At 38.5% G+C, this 24,741-nt stretch overlaps 1 protein-coding gene across 2 annotated transcripts in view; it reads right to left on the bottom strand.

The window, feature by feature from the left end:
* Nucleotides 1–24,741, bottom strand: part of KIAA1328 (KIAA1328 ortholog) — a 240,066-nt gene that overhangs the window by 131,023 nt on the left and 84,302 nt on the right. For both annotated transcript variants that reach the window (XM_037033175.1, XM_037033184.1), the window contains exon 6: nucleotides 5,376–5,503. In XM_037033175.1, the coding sequence (XP_036889070.1) occupies nucleotides 5,376–5,503 (128 nt within the window). The remainder of the gene's footprint in view (nucleotides 1–5,375; nucleotides 5,504–24,741) is intronic.

Genomic DNA, 24,741 nt, shown 5'->3' with positions numbered 1-24,741 from the left:
GCCCATCTGGCTGGCACAAACAGGGCCTGTTCCCAACCAGTGTAAGTTGCAAGGACTGTTTCCTTTTTTGGCACTTCTTTTCCCCAGACTCATTAAATATTCTCATATTTATGCTTGATCATTAACTAGTTTAAAATTTGAGAGAGAGTCTCTGCTGATCTCTGGAGTACCAATTGCAGCTCTCCCCTCACTGGTTTTCAGCTCTGCAATCTCATCCCACCTCAGTCTCCTCAGACTCCCAGCCCCATCTTTTCACCTCATGGAGACCACCAGTCTCTACGTGGGCTCCTCTGTCTAGGTAGCATCCTCAGACAATTGCATGGCTCATGTAGTGTTTATCCTCTTCTAAGGATCACTCTCCTTCAGTGTTTGATGTCCATTCCCTATTAAACCTTTGTCTAATATAATTTGTTCAGTTTTTCATTTGTTTAGGTAGGTGCATATATCTAGTTCCACTTACTCCATTATTTCTGGAAGTAGAAATCCTGTTCTAGAATATCATTAAACCAAGAATGAAAATAGGTTTTGTGCCAACTCAGATACACTAAAAGTAGTCACAGTGGGACTGTGATAAAGATTAGAGGGAAAGCTTTATGTGACAGGTGAATAGCGGCATGCATACCAGCTGTTTACTTACAAGTCTGAATTGGACCCATAGTAGTCCTTCAATTCTGTGATTACAAAAGTGGACATGGCAAATGACTATCAACTAAAGAGAACTAAAAAAATATTAACAAATTGCAGGGACTGCAGGCCCAAGATTGTATGCAATGGAATAGTAGCAGTGGAAGTAATGAAACAAATCCTTAAGTAATTTTAGCATAATCACAGGTGAAGACCTTTACTTAGGAAGTTTTCCATGCATGGGTGATAGTAAACAATGTAAGCTTCTCTGAGGAAGTAGAAGGAAGTAGAAGGACAGAAAGTTGGAATAAAAGCCAGAGAGAGGAATTAGAACTTGAGAAGCATCTAGAGACTTGGAGGGAAATAAGGAGAAGCCGGAGAAGAATGAAATGGAAAAAGAGAAACAAGAGGAAATAATGAGCAGTAACAGAAAAGGTTTAGCAAGGGACCAGAGAGAAATAATGCTAATAAAAGGGAATGCAGTGGCCAGATCAGAACAGCACTGATGCATTAACATTCAGTGCCCATTGCTAAAAAGTGATGATTTTGTCCCTTTTATACTGAATAAAAAAGGGAGAAATCTCAGTAAGATTCCAAATCCACCCATGTACATTTACTCTACTATAAACACAAAGAGTTAAGAGAAATAGTAAGTTAGGTTTGAAAACCAACATTTAGAATTACGGTGGGAGAAGCTACTTAAATGCTGCCTAGGCTTTATCTTAATGTAAGGAGTACTGAGGAGAAACTGTAACGTATCGGCAATGACACAGCCTATTAAATAAGACTGAAATAGAAATTATAAGCACCACAGTCTGAGGCGACATTGTTTAAGTTCAGGTTCACAAAAAAAGAAATAACATTCAATTATGATAAAGAAAGTTACATTCTAAAATATACATTGGTCAAAACCGGTTACTAGATCCTCCCATGTCCAAGACCAATGTTATACCAAGTACTGTTTCTTAAGATAAGGACAACTCATCAGTGAACTACAACAATGTAAATAGAACAAGTGAAAAACCTTTATAGAATATGCCATGAAAAACTTGTAATGCTTTCCAAGATGAATGTAAAAATGCATTTTTCTTTGAGGCAAAGCAAGAAAGAGAATGGGGGGGAATGAGGAAATGAGGAAAAAAATCACCTTGTAAGTGGAGCAATTTCTTTTCAGGGAAATGGCAGAAGTTGCAAAGGAAAATCATAAGCCAGGACATTCTCCTGAAGAACTGTGGATTTAATAAAACTATAAGCAACACCTATAATATGTAATTTGAGCCAGATGGCAACCAGTGCAAAGAAGAAACAGAACAAGTCTCTCAAAGTCAAACGAATGCCTCACGAAGAACGAGCTGCTGCTATCCCTCTCCCAACATCTGGAAATGAGTTTTTTAAAAAAACTTATTTTGAGAGCAAATAAAATTTTATGTTTACTTGACACTGTGGCTACTCATAAGAAAAGCAAATAATCTCCCAACATCTCTACCATATTTGTGCTCCAGTCCTCAAAAACCTGTATGTCAATTTAAGAGCCTCCAAGGGTTAGTTATAGAAACAAAGACACTAAAGTAAACGTTTTTTTTTAGCTGTCTCAAGTTTTTCTTGTTTTTCTTCCTTCCAGAAACTACGGAGCCAGATTTGCTAGCTGTATGCGCAGGGCAAGCCACTCGTTCTATGTAGGGTCCCTCCCCTGTGAAATTGGGATAATAACCTCACGGGGTTTTTGTGAGAATTACATGATTTAATATATACGTTCAGGGCTTAGAACAGTACCTAGCACACAGTATGTATCATGTATGCATGACATATATGTTTATATATGTATATATATCATACATATATTTTTTGTTACAAAAATTTTTTTAAAAATTCATTCACTACACTACTGATGGACATTTGGGCTGCTTCTAAATCTTGGCGATGGCAAATAATGCTCCAATGAACATATGGGTGCATATATTCTTTCCTTTTGAAGTCACAACTTTTTTATAAAAATGGTCAAAGCATGAATGGTTTATTTGTATTCTAATCTGAAATACTTTCTTTTGTTCTGTTTTCTGAAAACCTAGGCTATAAAATGATGCAGAGCAAGGTTGACATTTAATCTTGATTGTTTATCTGGATTTTTCCTGCCACTTTGACAATGACAGGCGAAAAGAATTAGTGTTTCAGGTTTCTTCTGATGTGGGCGTGGAGAACTTGAGCAAAAAGAAAAAAAAGGAAAAACTCATGGACAACTGTGCGGTAATTGCCAGGGAAGGTCGGGTGGGGAGGTGGAGGAGAGTATAGGGGGATGAGTGGTGACGAATCAGAGTAAAAAAGTAAAAAAGCAAATCATTTATGTACTTGTTACTAAAAATATTTATTAAACCAAACCCTACATTACACTGTCAGTGTACAAAGACCAATATATCGAGATGCCTGTTTTCAAAAGAGCTTGGTGAGATGAATGAATAAACACTCATTACAGAAGAACAAGAGAGTTGCTGGAACAGAGATAAGCACAGCCCACTTGGAAGCACACAAAGAGGACATTTAACTTAATTACGTCCTTATTTAGGCTAGGTCTTCACAATGATGCCTTCGTAACTAGAATTGGACTTGGCCAAATTTATCCAATTCCCAGAGGAAAGTAGAGAAGATGCTTACCTTCACTCAGCATCGAGAAGCCTATCACAGAACAAACCACAGCACAGGAGATGAGGTGTGACTCTCTACTCGGTATTCAAGATGAAACTTACTTTCCCTCTCTGGGTTCAAATGGCAGAGCCTACAAGTGGCCTTTAATGCTCAATTTCATTTTCATTGTATATAAAACATAATCTGAAACTTGATCAGGAGCTACTTCTTGAGAATACGATTTTAAATTTTCTCATCACGTCAAAATAAAAACTCAAAAGTATCTCTTTTTGAGTGTATACAATTGTCTACTTGGCCAACATTTTTATTCTAGTTTTTGTGAGATTTTATATATATATATATATATATATATATATATATATATATAATGTATAATAATAATGATATATAATAATATATGCTACATGTTATATATTACATATAATATATATATATTTATTTATTTTTGTTTTGTCCCTCAAAGTTAAGGTTAAGGAAGGAAGTGTTAACTATGATTGGTCTCTAGATAAATATCTAAGATTCACTAGTTTAAACAAAACACTAATACCTGAGAAAGTTTTCTTTCCTCCCAATTTTAGTGGATAGATAAAGGGCCAGGCCTCCTTATCTAGCTACCTTTAGAGCCCCCCAGTGACGGTTTCTGGACTCTGTCTATATCTTTAAGGTCATAAGATTACACTACACTGGCCATTGAAAGGTCCTCTGCCTCTCCTCACATACCCTTGACAGTGGGCTGCCCTTCATTTTTGTGCCCTCTAATACACCTATGTTGTGCAAAAGGAGAAAGTGAAAATTCAAAACCGAAGGTAAAAATCTGATCTTCACGCTACAATTTTCTCTAGCCTACTCAAGACCACCTTAAAAACTGACTGTCATCAAAGTAGTGGGAAAAATCCAGATAAATAATCAAGATTAACTGTCACCTTGCTCTACATCATTTTATAGCCTAGGTTTTCAGAAAACAGAACAAAAAATATTTCAAATTAGAATACAAATAAATCATTCATGCTTTGGCCATTTTTATAAGTGTTGTGACTTCAAAAAAAGCATATTTAAAAAATCTGAGTTTTACCACATTCCAGCAAAATTATTTCTTTATTAAAAAAAAATTTTTCCATGTGTCCTAACTTCAGGTTCAAAACTGGAGTTTTCTTAGCCAGATCTCCTAACCCACTTGACACAGCCATCTCCAGGTTGCGGGACAATGGTGCTCTCTGGAAGACTGCAGATGATACTGCTCAAAGGGGAGGACAGAGCTTGGGGACATGTCCTGTGGTTTAATACTTAATATGAATGACTGACTCTACCACACAGTTTTTTCCCTAAAATGTTTTCACATAACAAGCTTATCTCCATCTATCTGAAGATTTAAACTCATGTGGATATAAAATGAGATCAAGTATCACTTGCTCAAGGGTGAGAGGCAACTGCAAGGTTCTGAACATTCATTTAATTGTATACTATACACCATGTGATGACGTGGCATGTATGTGAATGTATCTACAAACACTCTCATATGTATATTTGCAATTAATACATATATACACAAACAAAATCATGCAAAATATTTTATCCAATTAAAGCTTTTGTGAGTTATCAAGTCACTTTTATTATCTTAAAAATGTAAGCATGAGTTAGGAAAGACTCAGTGTTTTCCATATGGACAATGAGTAACAAACAGCCCACCTGACCTTCATTAAGCAACAGGGCAGCGAGTTTCTTTGCCACGCCTGCTGTGCTTCCACACAACCAGGAGCTCCCTCAGAGACCCAATGCCCTTCTTCAAGTGATCATTCCTCACCTAGGTATCCCAGGAACAGGAGAGGGAAGGGAAAGAGGGAAGTAAAAGACACCAGCTCAAGCACATACTGTATTTCCATGTTTTAAGACAAAATTATAAAGTGGGGCAAAAGTAGGATTTCAGCTGAGTACCTGAAACAGAGCTTATTCTTATCTTATTATTTATTATTGTATTATTTTCCATATAAACACCTGTAAATCTACTTTGCCTCACCCTGCATATACCGTGAGACAAAGTAAAAGGCAAATGACTCTTCTGACACCTGGATGATCCATTATAAACAAGAAAAGGTAAGGATAAAGATGCTTACCTGTTGTTCCTGCATTCTTGCAGCACCAAGTTCTGAGAGAGACATGGTGAGCTTCTCCTGCTGCTCTGATAGGTATTTCTGATAGAGGCTTAGAAGTTCTTGGCATTCTCTGTACTGCAGCTGAAGAGGTGAGATTGCAAATTAAGGGAAAAAACCCGAATAAATGAATTCAAAGTGCACCTGTGAGTGCTGCTTTTCAGATTCCAATAAGCAGAATAGAGACAGATATGGAACCATATCTGGTGAGAGTGCAGGTAAGCGTAGTCTTCAGATGAACATAGTAAATGTATTTTCACTTGAATGTATCTCATTTGAAGAGACATTTTTCTCTAAATATTTAAATTTGAATAAAAACAAATGCTAACACATGCAAAGAAAGGAGGTTAGATCCCTACCTTACACCACATACAAAACTAACTCAAAATGAATCATTTGCCTAAATGTAAAAGCCAAACTATGCAATTAATAAAAGTAAATCTTTGCGATCTTGGATTAGGTAATAGTCGCTTAAAAATAGCAATGAAGAAATAAATATAGAAATTTGACTTCCAACTTTCAAAGTTTGTGCTTCAAAAAAAGAAACGGAAAAGACAGCCTATAGGATGAGAGAAAATGCTTGCAAGTCACACATACAAGGGGCTGTTATCAGAATACAGTTACACCTTATATGAATCAGCAATGAACACTACTAACCTAAGTAAAAATGGACAAAAGACTTGAATAGATATATCCCAAAAGAAAATATACAAATGGCCAAGCAGCACTAGAAAAGATGCTGGACATCATTAACCATTAGGGAAACGCAAATCAAAACTACAGTGAGATACCACTTTGCATCTACAAAGATGATTATTATAAAAAAGACTGACAATAATACACACTGACAAAAATATGGAAATGTTAAGACCCTCCTACATAACTGATGGGAAGATTAAATGGTGCTGTTGCTTTGGAAAGTAATTGAGCAGTGCTTCAAAAAGTCAGACATGTAGCTACCATGTGACCCAGCAATTCCACTTCCAGGTATATATACCCAAGAGAATTAAAAATATATGCCCATGTAAAGCTGTGTACATGCATATTCAGAGCAGCATCATTCATACAATAAAAAAGTGAAAACACCTAAATGCCCACCAAGTGATAAATGGATAAACAAAATGTGGTACATCTATGCCAAGGAGTCTTATTCTACTGTAAAAAGAAACAAATATTGGCTACATGCTACAGTATGAATGAATCTTGAATTTTGCTAAAGAAGCCAGATACAAAATACTACATATTAAATGATTTCACTTATATAAATCACACAATATTACATATTATATTATTTCATTTACATAAAGCTGTTGCTATTCTTTTTTTGTTTGTTTGTTTTAAGTACTTCTTCCAATGAGCCAGGGGAAAGAATACTCAGTTCTAAGTAAACCAACTCACAAATAAGAGTTACATTCATTCATGCTCACTTTCTATTCTCTTCTCCAATTTCCTTAAGTACCTAATATGGGGAAAGCAGAAGAAAAACACACAAACGAACAAACAGAAATGTCCAGGATAGCCAAAGCCATACAAACAGGAAGTGCATTAGTGGTTGTGAGTGTCTGGGGGAGGGAAAGAGGAAGCAACTGCCAATGGTTATGGGTTTTATGAGGGATGTAATAAACACGCTCCGGAACGAGATGGTGTCTTTGCACAGCTTTAGGAACATAGTCAAAAACACTGAATCATGTACTTCAGAAGTTGAATTTTATTATATATGAATTTTATCTCAATAAAGCTGTTATCAACCCCCCATTGTCTTCAGATGAACATAGTAAATGTATTTTCATTTGAACATATCTCATTTGAAGAGACATTTCTCTCTAAACAGTTAAATTTGAATAAAAACAAATGCAAACACATGCAATAAAACGAGGTTGGATCCCTACCCCTCACCCCCAAAAAACAGAAAGGGTAGAAGCAACGGTACAGTCCTGGTAAAAATAATTACTACCTAATTTACAAAGTTATGACTATATTAAACACAAAGGGATATAATTAGATTTTTGTCTAATTTGTTTTTGCAAAATGTTATTTAAGGAGGTGTTTTAGCAATAAAAACCATCATAAGGACAGTTTCTATCTGTATACCTCCTTCTATTTTTTTATAGTCTAGTAGGAAAAATACAGCAGGCTAACCTGAGCTACCCTCTCCAACAGCTCCTCAAACTTGCAAAGGGCTGAAAATGAAGACAATAAATGGAAAAGGTCACCTAACTGTGTAGGTCAGGTGTCTGGGAGACAGACAGTTCTACTTAAGAGAGTTCTGCTCCTCATTTTTCACTGTGGTCATTTCCTCCCCAGGCCCATTTTTCTCTCAGATCACTTCTGAATCTCCCCCTTATACTTAATTATGTATGCCTTTGGTATAAAAATTATTGCCCAATGAGATTATTCTGCATAAATACTTTTATAACAGGCCATCATGATTAAAGTGGGAATAGTACTTCTCAAATGTCAAAAATGGTGATTGGTTTCAGTATTCTATAACATTTTTATAACCTAGTCATCGCTTCTGGGCAGATTCCTGTTCTAATAACCTTTGTCAATCATGGCAGCACAAATAACCATTTGCTTCATTATTCTCATGATTAATCTCTAACAAAGAAAGAGCCAGAGATGGCTTGTAGAAGAGAAACTGCTTCGTAAAGAAAGAAGAGACTACTAATCTCAAAGAACACCTTAATTAGAAGAGCCTGTTGAATACACAGCATCTTATAAAAATAACAACAGAATGAACAGTGGTCTAAATAAGCTAATGTTTTCAAGGTCAGCTCATATCAGACAGGGCTTGTTTTTCATTTCCATGCTTTTGTCAGCAAGCTCTGAAAGACAGGGTGATTTGAAGGGGTCCCAGGAGTCTCTGCCAGCTGTAACGTATATAAAAAGATTTTTTTCATTCTACCTGTTATCATAGGCAGTAATGTTTATAGTAGACGAACATATCAGCCTGGATGCAGAATATGATTTTCACTGTTTAAGAAGGTAGCACAATTAAACAGCCTAAGAGGTAGATGTCAGCATTTGAAGACAAATTACGGGCATACCTCATTTCCTGTGCCTCACTTTATTGTGCATTTTACAAACTGAAGGTTTGTGGCAATCCCGGGTGAGCAAGACTATTGGTGCCATGTTTCCCACAGCATTTGCTCACTTTATGTCTCTTTGTCACATTTTGGTAATTCTTACAAGATTTAAAATTTTTCATTATTATATTTGTTGTGGTGATCTGTGAGCAGTGATCTGTAATGCTACTATTGTAATGTTTCAGGGCACCATGAACTGTGCCCACGTATGAGGGCAAACTCACTGGACAAACTGTGTGTTCTGAGTGCCCCAGTGACCAGTGGTTCTCCTGTCTTTCGCCTTCTCTTTGGGCTTCCTTATTCCCTAAGACAAAGCATATTAAAATTAGGCCAATTAATAGCCTTACAATGGCCTCTAAGTGTTCAGGTAAAGGAAAACTTGCATATCTCTCACTTTATATCAAAAGCTAGAAATGATTAAACTTAGTGAGGAAGCCATGTAATAAGTTGAGACAGGCTGAAAGCTAGGCATCTTATACCAAAGAGTCAAGTTGTAAATGCAAAGGAAAGTTCTTGAAGGAACTTTCTACTATAATGAACACACGAATGGTAAGAAACTGAAACAGCCCTCCTGCTGGTATGGATAGATAGATGACCAAGGCAGCAGCAACATTCCCTGAAGCCCAAGCCCAAGCCAGACCCGGGCCCTAACTCTCTTCAGCTCTAACAGGGCTGAAGAGAGAAGCAAACTGCAGAAGAAAAAGTGGAAGCTAGCAGAGATTTGGTCTTGAGGTTTAAGAAAAGAAAATGTCTCCTTAACATAAAAGTATAAAGTAAAGCAGCAAATATTGGTGTAGAAGCTGCAGGTTTGAAGATCTGGCTAAGAAAATTAATGAAAGTGCCTACGCTAAATAACAGATTTCCAGTGTAGACAAACAGTCTTAAATTATTGGAAGATGCCATTCAGGACTTTCACAGCTACAGAGAAGTCAATGCCTGGCTTCAAAAGTTCAAAGGATGGGCCGACTCTTTTGTTAGGGACTAATATAGCTGGTGACTTTAAGTTGAAGACAATTTTCTCTTACCATTCTGAAACCCTAGGGTCCTTAAGAAGACAAGGAAACAACTGATGTGTCCTTCAATAGATGATTGGATAAAGAAGATGTAGTACATGAGGTCTGTCCAGAAGGTATCCAGCCATGTAATATGGAAAATAGAGACATTTATTGAAGAGGATACAAGATACAAGAAACATTGTACAAAGGACAATGAAGCTTCAGTTCCCTTCAAAGTAGGCACCTGGAGACCTCATACAGTTCTCCCAGTCACCATCAGCTGCCCTGTCATATTTTGGTGAATCTAACTGATGGTCTGAAATCTCTTCGCTTTACAAGGTGATTTTAATTTTGGAAAAAGACAGAAGTCACAGGGCGCCAAATCCGGGCTGTAGCTGAGCTGAATCACCCGGAATATTTGATGTTTCACAAAAAAAACTCTGCATGAGACATGACGCATTAGTGGGAGCATTGTCGCAATGAAGCTGCCAATCACAGGTGGTCCATAGCTGTGGCCTTCTGAATCATCTGAATAGTTTCCATGGATGAATGTTCAAACTTAACACAAAATTTGATGCAGATTCATTGTTCTAATAGCTCAGTTATTTTGAATGTATGGCCACAAAGTACACATGTTCACTCAATAGTGTCTACCACCCCCATTGATTAGAACAGTAAAGTCATCATTGTTCATACATGAGCATTCCAGTCCACTCCCCTTGGCTGCCAGGTTACATCCATGTTGTCTAAGCCATTCTCGTTATGTTAAGAGTGGCTGGACTTCTCCCAGACAGACTTCATATGCACAATGGAACACTACAAGGAAAGATGAAATACTGCCATTTGTGACAACATGGATGGACCTTGAGAATATCATGCTAAGTGAAATAAGTCAAACCGAAAAAGTCAAGGATCATATGAATGTATGTTGGATATAAAACTGAAAGCAACAAATGAACACACAAGAAAAACAAACAAAAACGCACAGACACAGACAGCTATGTAGTGGCTATCAGAGGGAAGGGGAGTGGGCGGGTAGTAGAGGATAAAGGGGTCGTGATGACAGAAGAGCATTTGACTTTGAGAACACAATGCAATATACATAGCATGGATCATAGAAATGTACACCTGAAACCTATATAATCTTATTAACCAATGTTACCCCAATACATTGAATAAAACAAGAACTATGCTACATCTGCTCTGCTTGTTCTTCGTAAATAAAACCACAAAGCCTAGATAACAACATATCTGTGTACAACACAGTGTACTGAACACTTTAAGCCCACTGTTGAGGGAAGAAAAAAGGTTTCCTTTCATAATATTATTGTCCATCGACAATGCACCTGGTCACCCAAGAGCTCTGATGGAGATGTACAAGGAGAATAACGTATTTTTCATCGCCTCGAACATAACATCCATTCTGAAGCCCATGGATCAGGAGCAATTCTGCCTTTCATGTCTTATTCTTTAAGAAATATATTTTGTAAGGCTACAGCTGCCATAGACAGTGATTCCTCTGATGAATATGAGCAATGTCAACCGAAAACCTTCTAGAAAGGCTTAATCATTCTAGATGCCATTAAAAACCATTTGTGATTCATGAGAAGAGGTCAAAATACCAACATTAACAGGGGTTCAGAAGAAGTTGGTTCTAATGCTTATGGATGTCTTCGAGGAGTTCAAGACATCACAGGGGGAAGTAACTGCAGATGTGCGAAAAACAGCAAGAGAATCCGATGTGGAGACTGAGAAATGACTGAAATGTGAAATCTCATAATAAAACTAAGAAACAGATGAGGAGCTGCTTCTTAGGGATGAGCAAAGAAAGCAGTTTCTTAAGATGGAACCCACTTCTCCTGAAGATGCTCTGAAGAAGGCTAAAATGACAAAAACGATTGAGAGCATGACAAAGTTAGCTGTTAAGCAGCAGCAGGGTTTGAGAGGACCGATTCCAATACTGAAAGTTCTACTGTGGGTAAAACGTTACCAAAGAGCATCACACGCTACAGACTAATCATTCATAAAAAGAAGAGTCAACCCATGGGGCAAACTCCACCGTTGTTTTATTTTAAGAAATTGCAACAGCCATTCCAACCCTCGGGCACTCACGCCCTGGTCAGTCAGTAGCCCCGAGGACCAACACAGGGCCTTTCACCAGCAAAAAGAGTATGAATCGCCAAAGCCTCAGATGATGGCCAGCAGTTTTAGTGACTACTTTTTATTATGTATAGTATTTTTTTTTGACATAATGCTATTGCACACTCAACAGAGTACGGTACAGTGTAAACGTAACTTTTATGTGCACTGTGAAACCAAAAACATTGAGTGATTTGCTTTACTGTGAAATTGGATCTATCTCTGTGGTCTGGAACTGAATCCACAAAACCTCTGAGGTACACCTGTACAGGCAAATTCATTTAAACATATGCCAGGTGGCAGAATATAAAAACAGGCAGTCCTACTTTATCAATTTTTTATTTATATTGTTCACCAAATTTTGAAATGCCCTCGTCTTCCTGGAAAATCCAAAATTTGTGTCCACACAAAACAGCAATTTTCCTTTCTCCCCAGCACAAGGAGACTATGATCCTCTCTCTATCCGAAGAGAAGTGTTTGTTAGGAAAATGTGGTTGAAATGCTTTCTGAACTGATTTGGGGGAGGAAGTGTAGTGAGCAGACATGTTTAACCCACTCCTGGCCAACTGATAGAAAAGAATGCAACAAGTGTAGAAAACTGAACCTAAGTGGAGGTGCACACCAAACCTGGACGTGACCCCAGCACAACGGTGTGAACAGCCTGGTGGTTGGCCCAGCCACCATTTAAGAACTGAAAGAAATAGGAGTCATCATGACCTCATCAAAGGAAAAACCTTTCATAAAATAACATAATGTAAATTAATAGAGCAGATCACATCAAAACATATACATCAAATCAACTAGTTGAAACAGATGCTGGAAATTTTACAAAGTTTAAAGCCTTACCTTCAAAATGCATTAGAGTGGTACCTCTTATCTGCGGTTTTGCTACCTGCAGTTTGTTACCCACTGTCAACCTCATTTCAAAAATATTAAATGAAAATTCCAGAAATAAACAATTCATAAGTCTTAAATTGCAGGCCATTCTAAGTAGCTCATTGGAACCTCACACAATCCGGCTCCATCCCGCCTCATCCCGCCCTGGATGTGCACCGTCCCTTTGTCCGGAGCATACACACTGTGTGTGCTCCCCGCCTGTTGGTCACGTACTCACTATCTCAGTTACCCACTGTTGTGGCCTCACAGTGCCTGGGTTCAACTAACCCTTATTTTACTTAACAAATGGCTTGAAAGCACCAAAGTAGTGGTGCTGGCAAGTCAGATGTGCCAAAAAGAAGCTGTAAAGTACTTCCTTTAAGTGAAAAAGTGAATATGACCCATGACCGAGCAACTCCTCTCCTGAGTATCCACCTGAGAAAGTTGAAAACATTTACTTCCAAAGATACATGCACCCATCTGTTCACTGTAGCACTATTCGCAATGGCTAAGGCATGACAACAACTCACGTATCCTTCTGCAGGTGACTGGGTAAAGAAAATGAGGCACATATGTACAACGGAACACTACTCGGTCATAAGGAAAGATGAAATAGCCATTTGCAACAACATGTGTGGATCTTGAGAATATCATGCTATATGTGAAATAAGTCAGGTGGAAAAAGTAAAAAGCATATGATTTCAAGCATATGTGGGATATAAAGCTGACAGCGGCAAGCAAACCAGACGAACAGAAACTCACAGACGTAGGCTCAGTATGGCGGTTGCCGGAGGGAAGGGGTGTCAAATGCACGGTGACAGAAGACGGATTCGTGGGTGGAGATCACACAATGTAATATACAGGCGATGTGCTATAGAACTACAAACTTAAAACCTACATAATCTCATTAACCAATGTCCCGCCAATACATCTAATAAAATTTTAAAAAATTTGTGAAAAAAGAAAATGTGAGTATAATACAATAAGACTTTGTGGGACATTACATAATTTTTATTAAAGTATATCCTTGTAATTGTAGTATTTGATTATTGTTGTTCTTAATCTCTTACTGTCCCTAATTTATAAATTAAGCATTTTTATAGATATACATGTACAGGAAAAAACAGTATATATAGGGTTCAGCGTTCAGTACTATCTAAGGTTTTAGCATCTACTGGGGGGCTGGAACATATCCCCATGAATAAAGGGGGGTGACTGTATATAGAAAAATAAAACTAAAGATCAAAGAGGAATAAATAGTGAGGATAAAAACTCTGTATGAGAGAAAGGCAAAGGTGAAGGAAGAAGGACCGGAAAAGAGGATACAGTACTGGTAGGCAGCCAAAGCAGAAAGTGACAGTCTTACGCTGGAAGAATTCCTCTGGTGCCACAGAGGTCACTCTTGTCACCCACCCTGCCCGTGACTCGAGTATCTGGGAGGCTTGGGTCTGGTACTTGACACAGAGCCAAATGGAGGTCTTCTGGTTTAAAGATGATTAAGTTCTAGGGAACCTAATATATAGCCTGGTGACCATAGTTAACAATTCTATAGTTTTACTTGAAAGTTGCTGAGAATAAATCTTAAATGTTTTATTAAGACACACACACATGTAATAATTTTACAGTGTATACAATGTATCAAATTATACTGTGCACCTTAAACTTACACAGTGTTGTATGTCAAAAATATCTGAATAAAGCTGAGGGGAAATAATCAAGAGACTTAGAGAATGATTAACCAAGTAAGGACCACATCTAGGGGAGTCATTTAAACCCAGGGTACAGTGGAAATTCTAAAACACGAAAGTGAGTGGCCACTTTGACCACACTGTGGGGAAATTAGGAAAGGCTCCAGAGAAGATGTAAGCCCAGAAATGAATTCTGAAAAAGAACTACATAGATGAACTGCGTAGGTGCGGTGGGAGCGCCCTCAGCATCAGGAACAAGGGCGTGGAGAAATCAAATAGACAGGGCATTAAGGGCACAGCAAGGGTGCAGAACGAGTCGTGAACTGGCCTTGAGTAAGGAGAAGGAGTGAAAGATAAACACAGGCCAGATCTCAAATGTTACACTGAGTTGTTTGGATTTTATTTCCCTCTGAGATCACTAATGTCTTACAGCCAATTTGCATTTTCAAAAGGCACCTTTCATAGGAATGTGAAGGCTTAAGAGAAGAGTTCCATTTCCTGTAATGTTTGCAGGGCTTAAGACTAGGATCAAAGCGACCAGTTAGAACATTGCTACAACAATCTAAGCAAAGGATGAGAGGGGCCTCGTTTGAAGTAGCATGGTAGGAATTAGGAGATAAAGGGATTATGAAGACAAATTTAAGACACGTCAAGACATGAGGTGGGTGACAAGATGTATGACCAATGAACAGTTCCATTTACCAAGACAGAGAATGCAGAATAAATACGAGGTATGGGTAGAGGTGCATCTTTAGGACACACTGAGTTCGAGATGCTTGGGAAGCATTTAGAAGCACTGGCCAGTCCAGATGGCCAATAGGGGACATTTAGCTCCCTGGGCCTGGAATTCAGAAAAGAGGTCTCAGTGAAAACAGAAAATTGGGAGTTGGTCACTTTATATGTGGTAGCCGAAGACATCAGAGTGTAACATTTCCAGGAAGAGTGTAGTTTTGTTCATTCATTCACTCATTCAGTCTTTTATTCATTCAACAAATAAGTTACACAGGGCAGGAACCCTGCTGAATCCCTAGGTAATATGCTCTCAGTAACTACATAATCCCTACATAATATGCTCTCAGTAACTATTTATTAAATAGATACATCAACAATTAAGACTATGCTAGACCTCCAATGATGAGCAAGATCAGCACTGTCTCCCGCAGTGAGTTTACCACCCAGCAAAGAAGGCAGGTAATAAAACAGTAACATATGATGAAGCAGAGGCGGGAGCATTAAGCAGTGCTATGCCAACACTTCCTATGAGGACTTCAAATGACAGGAACCACAGAAAACCCCTCGTAGAAAAAAATGTTTCAACTGAGAGGAGAGGACCCATGATCACATGCAAAGGGCAGGCAAAGAAAATAAGGAATCAACAGAAAGATGTGGTCAACTGTGTGCAATGCTGCAGAGGCCACTCCGGTTAAAGACTGAGATTGAGGAGGCCACAGCAACCTTCACCAAGACACAAGTGTGACACTACTCAGGTGCTGACCATCTCCCCCGCTGTTTCGGTAGACAGAAGCTACTTTCACATCAAACACAGCAGCTGCTGGACAAAGAGATGTTTTATTCAGGGTCTGACCACGAGGCTGCAATTCTAATGCAGTGCACTAGGCACAGCCTCCCAGGGAAATGCAGAGTTCCAAGAGTTTCTCTATGGCAGGTACTCCCTTTACTCTGAACACGTACATACTACACAGTATATAAAGGTAGCATATACTGTATATTCTACTTAGAATATTTTGCCTGGCCCCTATGTGACAAAATTCCTATTTATCCTTTCAAACTTGCTTTTACATCATCTCCTCCTCCAAGTTTTCACTGGCCTCCCAGATAGAGCTAAGCACCTTTATTATGGTACAGGGTATACAGTTAAAATTATTTGGCTTTAAAATTATTACTATCACTTGAAGTGGCCTGTGTGTTTCCAGAAATCACAGCATATTAATCTTGATAGCTCTCTACCATACACAGGCACATCAAGAAGAATAAAGGAATGAACAAAGGATTAAAGGTCAAGAAGTGCCTATTAAACTTCATGTGAGCTTTCAGCTTAGAACTGAAACAACATAGATGAACCATGTGGTTTTTAAACTAGACAAGAGGATGGCTAAAAATACTGACTCATTAAAAAATTTTAAATGTTCCAATCTCACAAGATTTTCTCATCTGAAGCAAACATGCTTTCCAACCATGTCACACATTCCTCACATTCATTTCCTTTTCTCCCCTTTCAAAAAACCGTACATGTCGTCTGACACGAACACCCAGATCCAAATAGTACATCCAGTTTGGGACTCGATGACAATACATACGGCTGAAAACGGACTGCTGGTACAGTAAAAACTGGTAGTGAGATGGGCTGGTTAGCAGAGATGGACGGGAATTTCACATGAACCCAGTCGTGATCTCTGCTGAACACGACCCACTGATACAAGGCTGCAATTTTCCTGTTAATTAAAAGAGAAATCTGCGGCAAATTCAGTGCAAAGCTACAGTGTTTTCCAATGTCCTGATGATAGCAAGCACCGGGGAGGAGGGAAATCTCTAACACAGGAAAACTCAATGCTGTGGACACTGACAAAGGGGAAGAGGAGTCAAATGCCTCACGCCCAGTTTCTTCTGAACTCAGTCAGTCTGAACAACAGCAACAAAAACATGAGCCATAGAAAGATATCTAGTTAGAGTGAGCGACAAGCTTTTTTTAGAGTTTTCTGCACATTACATTCTCTAGGTTGTTTCCTGAAGTTTCCAGACAAGATGGGGTAGAGATAGACTTGCACCTAAGATAATTTAGATTATCTTTTGCTCAGATCATTAGACACTGAGGTTTTTTAGGAAACCAATTGCACAGTAAAGACCCAAGGTTTACTTACCCAACTTTAACAGTAAGGACACCAATTAAAAGGTTCACATTCAGATATCCTAAAAAGCAGGCTACCAATGTACCAAGCTGATCATAATTTGATTTCCTTAGAGTTTACTTTTCACATAATACTCTATGCACGTACACTTTCAAGCATTCATGGTAGATGTTAAAGACATGTGGCAAAAACATTTCTATTGAAAACCATGCATTTTCTCTTGCTTCTAACCTGCTTAAAAATTTATCTTTTGTTTAAAGGTTCCGTATTTCAGCTAGACCCAAAGGAGAAGTATTTTTTCCACTTGGAAGGCTGCTTTAAATCAATTCGGCCTTTTTGAGTTATAGGAACTGGCCTAGAATTGCAGGGGCAGTTGGGGGGCGGTGGTTGGGGAAGGCTGTTATCACACCCCCACCCCAACCAGACACTACTTTATAAGGTGAACTGCAGCAACAATGACTAAACACTTGACAATTTCTAATTTCAGAACGAGTAAACTCCTGACCATACGGACCACTGAAAGCAGTCTGCACACTAAGCCCTCTAGACTCTAACAGTGAAGTTGTATGTGTAATGCCTTGGGAAGCAGAGCTAAACATACCAAGCTGGGGCCTCCTAGCTCCAGCCATGAGGAACAGGTTTAAAGCTTCTTAGAGGGAAGTCATCTCATTCTGCTCCCTATCTTCAAGCAGAAGAGCTTCGTTCTTGTCATTAAATTAAAACTCGCCACGGACTATCAATATCAATATATATGATACTTCCATCTCTTCAGACCTCTATATTTGTCTACTTGAACTATTTATGCTGCTATGTAAGAACATTCATCTCTGAGTGGGAATGTAAACTGAATTTAAGAGGTCCCTTAATCTTCTCTTTGCCAAACTAAGTAAGCCAGTGGCATTATATTTTCCTCATACAGTTCATCCTACAGCTCTTATAATTTTTGTTTTTGTCATCTTGCCTTTCTTCAGCTTTCTCATTCGAGTTCTCTTATTAGAGTCAGATAATACCACCACCTATTGCACAATGAATACTTATCACCAGGAATGGGTACTTGAGTCAGCATATCTGACGATGACTCAGCATAACCTCTACATGGGGATAGGACACTCCTAGGTGCTTTAAAGATATTATATTTGATTATCATCAAAAGAAAAACAAACATGAAGTACTATTTAGTGTCCTTTTACAAGTACATCTGCAACACAGAATGGTTAACAACTTACCCAAGGTTACTTTGCCGGTGAGCTAAGGTAATGAACATAGGAAGCATCTGTGAATCTCGTCAGACAGCAGATACTGATTCAGTAGATCTGAGGAAGGGCCTCAGATTCCACATTTCTAACAAGCTTCTGAGAGATGCTGATTCCTGGTCCAGGACCTGCAGCATCTTTGAGTGTGCACAGCATCTCTCAGTAGCCTTCCTCCTCCGCATCAGTGGGAGGAAACCCACCCTCCTCCTTTATGGTGAAGTGTGACACATTATCGGGCTCCTGTCCTTACTCCCTTTAATCCATCCTTAGAATATGGCGTTGCTTTTTCTCTTTGGTCACCTCCATTTGTTTTGGAAAGAAGCATATAGAAAATAAAATATGAACTGTGAAGTAACCCATTTTCCCCTTTAGAAGGAAGGAGTAGTCAAGATTTCCAGAGCAGTATAACATTTCTATTGTGCCTTGCCACTGAAGTAATAACAATTACCAAGTATTACCTGTAGGGCTTGAGAATTTATATTGGGGGAAGAGACCATAGAAAAAAATAAACAACCACATTTTTCCTCTTCTACTTTCCAATAGATAGCCATTCTCTACCTTGCCCAGGCACACTTTTAAGCCTAAGTTTACAATATAGCTTATGAATTAAGTTTAACATAGCCAGACCATTAACTATGGCCTTAGGGAACAGTATTCTCACCAGAATTGCATGCACTTTTTAATGTGGTTGGAAAACTCAACCCGATATAATAATTCTCGGAAAAATTGAACAATTTCCATAACATAACATTCATTACTACAGTGAAAAAGGAGAGTTCTTATAGAATGGGATCACACCTAACATTTTAAGGTTAAATTAGAAAAACTAGTAGTAATATATCATTTCTTGCCTCTTTGCAAATGACTGAGGCTACTGCTCTCAAATGTAAATTACTGCTCAGAGAAAAAATTAAGTAACTCCTATGTGCAGGTTTATTATCTAAACTCAGCAAATGCTGTGACGACGGAAGGTAATAAAGCATTTTATGAAGAACTTCACTTCAGTGGTTCATAATAATTGAGCTTCTGTGGACTGTTTAGCACAATGATATTTTAAAAACTGGCAAAGAACCAGATTATTTGTTTGACCCTCCATCAAGAAACACTATAGAGAAACAGCCCAAAACACTCAAGAAGAAAAGTTTGACAGTGTCATTATAATCAAGGAGTTAGGTTTTTGCCTTACTATTTTAGACATTATTGATTGCTAAATAAATTAATCCAAAAGGCCACATTAAAAAAAATCCCTGAGACCCAGGTTTTTATCTATAGATGCTTAACAAGAGAGAAATGGATCTGTTGTAAAAGTCAAAAGTAACGAACAGAATAATGCTAATGATTTCTGTATTATTTTTCTGTTTTAAGCAGTTCCACTAGGAAGTGCAAATTTTCCTCATTTAGCCTCCGTCTAGTGGTGACATTGCTGGAAAACCAGCTCACCCGGGGCTGCCCCGGGAGGGAAGGACGCCCTCTTCTGGTCTAACGTAGATGTATAACTACAACAGGGTAAGTTCAGGAAATTGAGTCAATGCTAGTAGCCAAAACCAAAAATTTTTAAGAAAAAATTAGTGCAGTGTGACTTCTGGTTTCAGACAAGACATAATCATATATAAAACAAATATAAGATGATTTAGAAAGATGGAGAGAAAGTGAGAGATTGCTAGAGAAGCCCAGGGAACAACACAATGGTGAGTTGCTTAGTTGTTTTCACCTTATATACCCTGGACTGGGTGTTAGAGAAGTCAATAACCCAGGAATGCCAATGGACACAGGAAAAAATTCCAAGAGCAGCCTGCTCTTGCTAGCCAACAGAAGAGAGAAGGGGATCTTGCCCAGCAAAACAAGAAAATGTTTAAACAAGAACTGCCTTACCCTAGCCAAACACCACAGAAAACAGCGCAACCCACCCCGCCTCCATCAGCTACGGCTGACTCCCAGTGTCCCTCCGCCCTGCCCCCTTTCCTGGTGAGGCGGCATCAGAGGAGACTGAGTGGGGAGCCAGTACTTCAGCCCCTATCTGTCGGCGATGACTCCGTTTTCCACATCCTTCACCCTCCTGGTTATCACTAGAGGCCTCATAGGGAGCCTGCACCTCCAGACCTATCTAGCTTGAACTAGGTGTCCCGCCCTGCTGTGGTGGTGTCAGAAGAATCTGTATAAAGCAAGGAATGTCACAACATACCAGCAGCAACACTGGAGACCATTTGGGGAGCTCCTGCCCTTCAGCCAGGGAGCAGAATTCTCCCCCTCACCTCCCCAAAGCAGTAATGAGGTAACCAACTCTCCAGGGTGTCAGAGGAGGCGGAAAGTCCTTTTTCTCCACTGATATGATGTCAGAAAAGGTCTACTACAAGAGGTGACTTAAATAAAACTATACCATAACACCCAAATGTGTCGAATACAACTAAAACTAACTTGTCATAGCAAGAGCCAGAATAATATCTACTTGAATGAGAAAACACAACCAACAGATGCCAATACTGAAATGACACAGATGCTGGAATTACCTGATATGAATTTTAAAGTGACCATCATGAAAAACTTTAATGAGCAATGATAAACATGCTTAAAACAAATTTAAAAAGTCTCAACAAAAAATACAAAATATAAAAAACAATCAAATGAAAATTTTAGAACTAAAAAATAAAATAACCAGAATAAAAAAAAAAAAACCTTCTGGATGGGCCCCACAACAGAAGAGACAGCACATAAGAAAGAATTAGTGAATCTGGAAATAGAACAAAACACATCATCCAATCTGANCCATCATGAAAAACTTTAATAAGCAATGATAAACATGCTTAAAACAAATTCAAAAAGTCTCAACAAAAAATACAAAATATAAAAAACAATCAAATGAAAATTTTAGAACTAAAAAATAAAATAACCAGAATAAAAAAAAAAAACCTTCTGGATGGGCCCCACAACAGAAGAGACAGCACATAAGAAAGAATTAGTGAATCTGGAAATAGAACAAAACACATCATCCAATCTGACAATGAAGAGAAAATGGACAGAGCCTCAGGCACTCCTGGAACTATAACAAAAAAGCCAGCATCTGTGTCATTGGAGTCCCAGAAAAAGAGCAGGAAGAGGGTAGATGGAAAAATAAAGAACTAATGCCTGAAAATTTCCCAAATTTAGCAAGAAACATAAACCTACAGAATGAAGAAGTTGAGTAAACCCCAAGCAAGATTAAACTCAATGAAATCCACGCCAAGACACATCATATTAAAGTTCTGAAAACTATAGACAGAGGAAAACTTTGAAAGCAAGAGAGAAGGAAGCAACACCTTATTTAAGTGGGGGGAAATAGAACAAAAATTGCAAAACATGGCAGGGCTGGGGAGAGAAGGAAGTGGCCCATTTTTTAAAATGCTGAGAGAAAAGACCTGTCAACCCTAGGATTCTATATCCAGCAAAGATATCCTTCAAAAAATATAGGAGAAATCAAGAAATTCTCAGATGACAGACAACTAGGAGAATTTAGACTTATTCTAAAAAAATGGCTAAAAGATCATCTAAATAGGAAGGAAAAAATTAAGGAATTCTGGAACATCAAAAAGCAAGAAAGAACAGAAAGAGTACAAATATGAATAAAAAAACTTCCCCTCTTGAGTTTTCTAAATTATGTCTGACAGCTGAAACATTAATTATAATGTTGTCTGATGTGAATAAAGAAAAAAACTGAGAATGGAATAACTAGGGAGTACTTGCTTAAGCAACTGCACCTGGAAGTAAAAACGTGACTCATTTTTAAGTGCGTCCCATTTCACTGAAAAGGCAGGTGGCCAACACGACCTGGTTAAACACACCCAACTTCCTCACAACTCCCATCTCCACACATCATCCCCTCAAGTCTTGACATTCAGTAAATGCTGAAGAAATAAATGAATAAACGAATATTTTTGAAGACAAAATTTTCCATCTATGCTCCAGACTTAACCCTCTTCTATATCATTTAGGCACTGTCCTATAAATTATTCTCTCTTTCTCATGATCTCAATAGCTTTTGGCTCCATCCCATAAGCCTTCGACTAAACACACCACAAGAAAAGCCCTCATCAAAGGCTTTCTTCTTAAGTGGCCTATGTCTCCCTCTCCTCCCCGCCATTAGCAAACCTCTAAATGATTAATCTATACTCAGTGTCTCCAATTTAAGTTTTGGCCCAACACAATATGTTTCCCTGTCCTGTTACTTTACATTGTTTTCTTGACAAATTCAGGGGTGTCCAACCTTTTGGCATCTCTTGGCCACACTGGAAGAAGAAGAGTTGTCTTGGGCCACACATTAAATACACAAACAGTAATGAAAACAAAAAAAAAATCTTATAACATTTTAAGTAAACTTACAATATTGTGTTGGGCTGCATTCACAGCCATCCTGGGCCGTGGGTTGGACATCCCTGCATGATCTATTAATTGTTAAGTACAAAACCTGACTTGGGGTTTTACCTTCCTGGCTAGCTACCTTCTCCCTCTTCAAATGATCTCCCCTCCCGAGCTCCTGGCCCACTGTGCTTTCCCCTCACAGACGGCTCCTTTTCAAACCCCTTCCGCTGACTTTCCCTTCCTTTACCACCATTAAATGCAGGTATTCCCTAAGATAATGTCCTAGAACCTATTCTGTTTGCACTAGCTCCTTCTATAACATTATATTCTCCTATAGCTTCAAATCGAACATGTATGCCGGTCATCCCCAAATTTCTATTTCTTACCTATCCGAGAAAAGCAGTGTGACGTGCAGCTCTCTAGCAGTCCCACGTTACCAGCGTATTATCCAGTAGAGTACATGCACGCATTAGGCACTGCGTGGCTTATAAAATGTAGGTAAAACAATTGGTAAACCTCCAATTTCTCAAATCATCTTCAGTATTTTCAAATCACAATGTTAGCTTTTTATATTAAAATAACAAAAGTTAATGCTCCAGAAAAGTTTTAACACCTTACTACTCTTTACAGCACCATCAAAATGTTGTTGAACAATGTCACTTTATTATAAAAAAGGTGCTAATGTATACCATTTTCATCTGAAGGAAACACAGAATTTACTTTACTGAAGAATAATATTGCACTATTAGTTCCTGACTTGATTACCCTTTGAAGTGAATTCAAAATGACATATGGTATAACACAAATGAATTCAGTTAGGGTTACCTATATACAGCAAAAAAGAAATCACACTGAATAAAATTAAGGACTATAGTATCCATCAAAATAAAATTTCTTCTTTTTCTCCAACTGGCATCAATAAGATTATAGCAATACACAGTTTTCTAACACCCAAATGAATTGTTTTCTAGCTCCATCTATACTACTCGTGCCATAATGGTTGAAAAATGACTTAAAAGCAATGCAAAACTGCTAAATCCCTCCCCACATCGGTGAAGTCACTAATACGACCTATTTATACCAATAGACTAAAGACTACAAGTACTACTGAGCAATGTCTCTGAAATATATAAGCCGTGCACAAATGACAGACTGTCTTTAAGATCGGCAGATCGCCATACGGCCATCAACAGGTATTAATGCTGAACTCAAGTCATGGAAATGTCTCAGGGAAGCTTAAGAATGAAAGTGGTTTTGTGATTACATAAATACTGCAAACGAAATTTTACTCCCTTTATTCAAGGCAAATCTTTTATGATAGACATGTATTTACAGTTAGATTATAGTCCCCTTAATACAAGTGTTAGGCATCAGTTATCTGACACTCCCTCTGAACACACAAGGACCAAACAAACGTGTCAGGCACTCTGTCCACCTTTCCCTGGCACACTGTTAGCCCCTTCAATTTAAAAATAGGGTTTTACAGCCCTGGCTGGTGTGGCTCAGTGGACTGAGTGCTGGCCTGAGAACCACAGGCTCACCTGTTGGATTCCCAGTCAGGGCACATGCCTGGGTTGCGGGCTAGTACCCCTGGTTGGGGTATGCATAAGAGGCAACTGTGCATTGATGTTTCTCTCCCTTTCCCTAAAAATAAACAAATAAAATCTTTAAAACAAAATAAAAACAAAAGCAGGGTTTTATATACAGATGCCAACAGGCCATGACGCCTGCACCCAGCGAGCAGTCTGTGAACAGATCCTGACAGGGCTCAGGGAAATAAAGTTTGCTCTGGCATTAGTTCTAAGAATGCCTCATGGAATAAAATTTGAAATTGTTCTTTCTCTAGGAACTACGAGAGGATTTTTAACTTTATGTTTTTGTCAATCCAATTGCCAGTGAAATCTCCCTTTTAATAAGTAGTAGGAGTCACAATAATGTTGCTGAAAACATTCACTCCCCAGAATACAGACATAATCTCTCAGCTATATGCTCCAATTTCTATCATACACAAGAGATCGATTACAAATAAAATGCAAGCTCCACTGGGTGGCACAAGACTAAACCACAGGAAGGGTTACTTACTCCTACTACTAA

This window comes from Sturnira hondurensis, unplaced genomic scaffold, assembly GCF_014824575.4.
Source record: "Sturnira hondurensis isolate 20B ecotype Veracruz unplaced genomic scaffold, ASM1482457v3 Scaffold0001872, whole genome shotgun sequence".
Classification (NCBI taxonomy): Eukaryota; Metazoa; Chordata; class Mammalia; order Chiroptera; family Phyllostomidae; genus Sturnira; species Sturnira hondurensis.
This window is presented reverse-complemented; position numbering and strand designations above follow the sequence as displayed.